Source organism: Loxodonta africana, chromosome 15 (genome assembly GCF_030014295.1).
Source record: "Loxodonta africana isolate mLoxAfr1 chromosome 15, mLoxAfr1.hap2, whole genome shotgun sequence".
In the NCBI taxonomy this organism is placed as follows: Eukaryota; Metazoa; Chordata; class Mammalia; order Proboscidea; family Elephantidae; genus Loxodonta; species Loxodonta africana.
This window is the reverse complement of record NC_087356.1, coordinates 53,668,134-53,672,180: the sequence shown is the minus strand read 5'-3', so window position 1 is coordinate 53,672,180 and position 4,047 is coordinate 53,668,134. Positions and strand designations below refer to the sequence as shown.

Here is a 4,047-nt window from a genome sequence, read left to right as displayed (position 1 = left end):
AATAGCACACCTACCCATTGTCCTTCAATCTATTCTGGCTCATAGTGACCCTACAGGATGGAGTAGAACTTCCTGATAAGGTTTCCAAGGCTGTAAATCTTTAGGAGTGGCTGGTGGGTTTGAACCATCAACCTTTCAGTTAATGGTTGAGCACTTAACTACTGTACCACTAGGGTAAGCACCCCAATTTCATAGGAACATATTTTGTGGTTAAAAGCCATGGGAGGAGAAAAATAAGGGTAAAAAGACATCACAAATTGCTTCTACAAACCAGTTTAATTGTGTGGTCATCACCTACTTCAGAGTCACGAGACCTTGCCTCTTCTTCTTGCCAGTTCCATTCTCATCAGTGCACCTCCGAGACCCTCCTCCAAGTGGTAGAGTCTCACAACTCAGTGAAGTAGGGTGCAGACAGGCAGGGCTGAAGCTGGAGGCTGGAGGACAGCAAAGGTCTCCCCCCTTTAAACCTCTTTCGACAGCTAGCTGCATGCTTTTAATCTGCAGCACTTCCCTTATGACTTTCCTTCTGTCTCCTTTTTTTTCCAACAATTCTTCCTTATTCCATCTTTCTAATAGACGGTACAGCCTGACCCAGCACCTTTGCCTTCATTACTGATTCTTAAAGGTTAACTAGATTCTTATGAAATAGGGCACAAAAAGCTTTTCGTTGTTAACTAATCCCCTGCACATTTGCTAAAGTTATTTGTTCAGACTATGAGTTCCCTGCCAGGAAATTGTGAAGATAGCCCACCTCAGTCCCCCAGGGCTCCCTACTCTTTGGGGATTCTTAGCTGTGGGGCAAGTGTTTCTTTTCTTTCTGGAGAGGCTGAGGTTGAATATGGAATTTGCCAGGCAATTTTGTTGAAGAAAGGTAGAGAAGGTCACAAAGGCAAAAACTCAACTGCTCAAAGGAAGAAAATAAATAAAATCTGTGGTGCCACTCCCTTCAGGCAAGAGTGTGAATGGTGGATGGATTTACCAGAAGCCTGGGCAGACTGCTTTGAAGGCTTCTGAGCAGGAAAGTGGATCTACTAGGTAACCAGCCTTCATGACATCCTCCACAGGCTGAGGTATTGGAAAATAGCCAATGAGCAAGAAGTCCCTTGAGAAATCTGTTCCTACCCTCTTCTCCTGGAATTGTTGGGAAACTAGGTGGGATGCAGAGGTCTGGTCTTCAACAGTGGTCCTGAAGGCATTTTCAGTTCATGGTGGGAACAGAGGGCTCAGAAGGTTGTCTTTTCCTCAAAGGAAATCTGTCTATAGTTTCCTCCTCTTCTATCTAGATCTTGTGTGTACATGGGACCAGGCTACAGGCAAACAACAAGGAGGGTGAAGGGAGAGGCAAATGAGGGCTCATTCCTCTTCCTCACAGCTTCCTTTTCTTAAGGATCCAGTATCTACCCACCAGCAACAATCCAAACACCACAGAAAAGCTATGGAAATTGGTTGACATGTAATTGGTTCATACATCCCGCCTGTCCCCTGCTACAAATGGAGGAGAGCCGGGGAAGAGTTGTGTTGCTGTGACCCTAGGTCTTCTGACATACAGCCTAGTCTCAGGGGGGCACAGGCTTCCTGAATTGTCCCTGGGTGGCTGGACAACTCTCCTGGACTTCGAGAAGTGGACGGCCTAGAGTTGAGGGGAGACACCCATCCTCTTGGGGCTGCCTGGAGTATCTGAGGCAGAGGTGGTTGTGGTGGACTCCTCCGCTGAGGCTCTGAGATCCAAGAAGTCCAGGATAATGTCCCAAAGGCAGTAAATCAAATGCCTGAAACAAAAGGACAAAACAACTTAGAGGAGGGACTGGCTCAGTCAAGAGACCCCAGATCCTGTTTATGACATTTGCTTTTCCCTTCCCTCTCTCACCCATTACTGCTATCCTTAGCAGACCCTAAACTGCAATCAGTTGATGAAGCCTCTGCCATGAAATAAATGTCTGCTGAATAACCGAAGGTTACAACACCAGAAACAGTACTTGACAGTGGATTTGGGAAAATTCCATTTCCTACTCACACAGTCACATTAGCACATCAGCACTGCTGAAGACCTGTGAGGGAAAACTTCTCACGGGAGGAAATCAGGTTACCAGGGATTTTCAGAGATTCTGACTATTGCTGTTTCTCACAATCAACCACTACAGATTACAGGTTACTTACAGGCAATGAGGCAACATCCGGGGCATGGAGGAGTGAGAGTTATTATATGCAGTCTACTCTGGCAGAGGGTTTGAGAAATGAGTGGAAGAGTAGCCAGTATTTTCCAAAAGCATTCACTCCCAAGGTACCAGAGAACAACATCTACCTCTTGTGGATTATTCTAGTCTTCACTGGGCCTTTTATCATAACGCTAGTCATGGTTTTGCAAATAACCTCAGAGGATATCAGGGCACTTTCAGTAACTCGTGTGAGGGCCTGCATTGAGTTCTTCCAAATACAAACAGCAGTTGGTCCAACAGCAGCTGACTACCACATGACAACCATTAGAAGGCTGGCAGTGTGGCTTTTACTCTGTGTGTACAGACAAGGCATCAGGCCGTGCAGTCAGGGCCCAGGGTAAGTAAAGGTGACCATCCCACTCCTCTGAATGTGGCCTTTGCCATTAGAAACCTTGGACTCCGAGATCTGAGATGGTTTTTACTATGCTGATGTTGTGGACACATTTTTTAGCCTACCTGTTGATGAGGGGCTGCTGCAGTGACTCTAAGACTAGACCCCAGCTCAGCCGGCATTTGTTCACTCCAAGGATTTCTACTATAATATCTAATGAGGAAGAACAGATGGGATTTTAGTGTTACCATCTAAGCGTCAGATTCTAAGAAAACTGCCTCCTTAGGGATATCTGAGATATTCCCATTTCCCATCCCAGGATATCTTGACAAAAATTGGGTATTTCTGGCTTACCTCTGAACAACACAGCCAACTACGATCTTCATAAAACACGGAAAAATTAAGAAAAGTATTCTTCTTAAGTTCAGTGTCTAAGTAAAAATGGGCCTCAAGAAATACTTTTGTAACCTGTCACTGTAATGCTGCTACTTCTTCTGAAAACAGAGGTTAATAACAGCAAAAACTGAAAGGAGGAATTTAAAATTGATTATCCAGGCTAAGAGTTCACTACTGTTTCCCGGTTACCACAGCCACAGGCTGCCTTCCCTCCCTGCTAAAAACAACACGAAGCAAAAAAATAATACCTCTTTAGGCTTTGTGTTTACCTATTGCTAAAGACTGTGTACTTTACTCAATGGCTCCAACTTATCAAGTTGCAGCTTCTGCAGGACGTATCATTTTCTTCCCTGGCCCCAAAACATCAGGGTTGGCATAGAACCTGAAGTCTTCATCTGATGGGAACAGCTCTGAGACCTACCCCTGCAGCGCAGGCACAGCTTCCCCAACCCTCCCAAAAGTTACCTACCCAATATCTGCAGGATTCTCCTCTAGGATTTAAGGTCTGGCCATAGTGATCCCTTTTACTGCCTCAGCATCACCAGAGTGAAGGATATAAGAACCTCGCCCTCAATCATATTCCTATTAGCCCAAGAAACGGTAGGTGAACAGGTTTTTAGTCCGGGCCGCATTCAAGGCCCTTTAAAAAATGGGGAAGAGTGTAGCATAAGGGTGGTAAAGCAGGATAGGAAGGAAAGGGGTATTAGTGTACATAACCTCAGTGGTCTAATTACCTGGCAGGACTCCCATCAAGCTCTGTAATGCCTGTTTCTCAGCAGCCACCTTTTGCTCTTGGGTCCTTACAGGCCGTGGTGACTCAGGCAAGACTCCCCCGGGCCAGATGGACTCCTGAAGAAGTCGGAGGTACTGCACCCAGTGCTGTGGACAAGTCAGATTGTCTATCTGTATCTCCAGCCACCTGGGTGGGAGAGAGAGAAGAAAGCTCAGATAAACCTGAAAGAAAGGGCATGGCAAGGTATGAGCCGTGGGAGCAATCAGGATAGGAGAAAGCAAAGTTTGCACAAACCTTTGTAATTGAAACCAAGCCAGTCCAAGAATTCAGGATCACAGCATGTGAAGATTATGTAGTAATAATAATAATAA

General features: G+C 45.6%; 1 protein-coding gene across 2 annotated transcripts in view; it reads right to left on the bottom strand.

Annotated features, from left to right (window-relative positions):
- Window positions 1-257: 257 nt before the first annotated feature.
- Window positions 258-4,047, bottom strand: part of SNX19 (sorting nexin 19) — a 42,578-nt gene continuing 38,788 nt past the window's right edge. The window contains exons 9-11 of one of the 2 annotated variants that reach the window (XM_003417466.4): window positions 3,678-3,862; window positions 2,673-2,760; window positions 258-1,769 (exon numbers count right to left, since the gene is read on the bottom strand). In XM_003417466.4, coding sequence (XP_003417514.1) covers window positions 1,631-1,769; window positions 2,673-2,760; window positions 3,678-3,862 — 412 coding nt within the window. In that variant the 3' untranslated portion in view covers window positions 258-1,630. The remainder of the gene's footprint in view (window positions 1,770-2,672; window positions 2,761-3,677; window positions 3,863-4,047) is intronic. The other variant, XM_064268851.1, reaches the window with a different exon arrangement.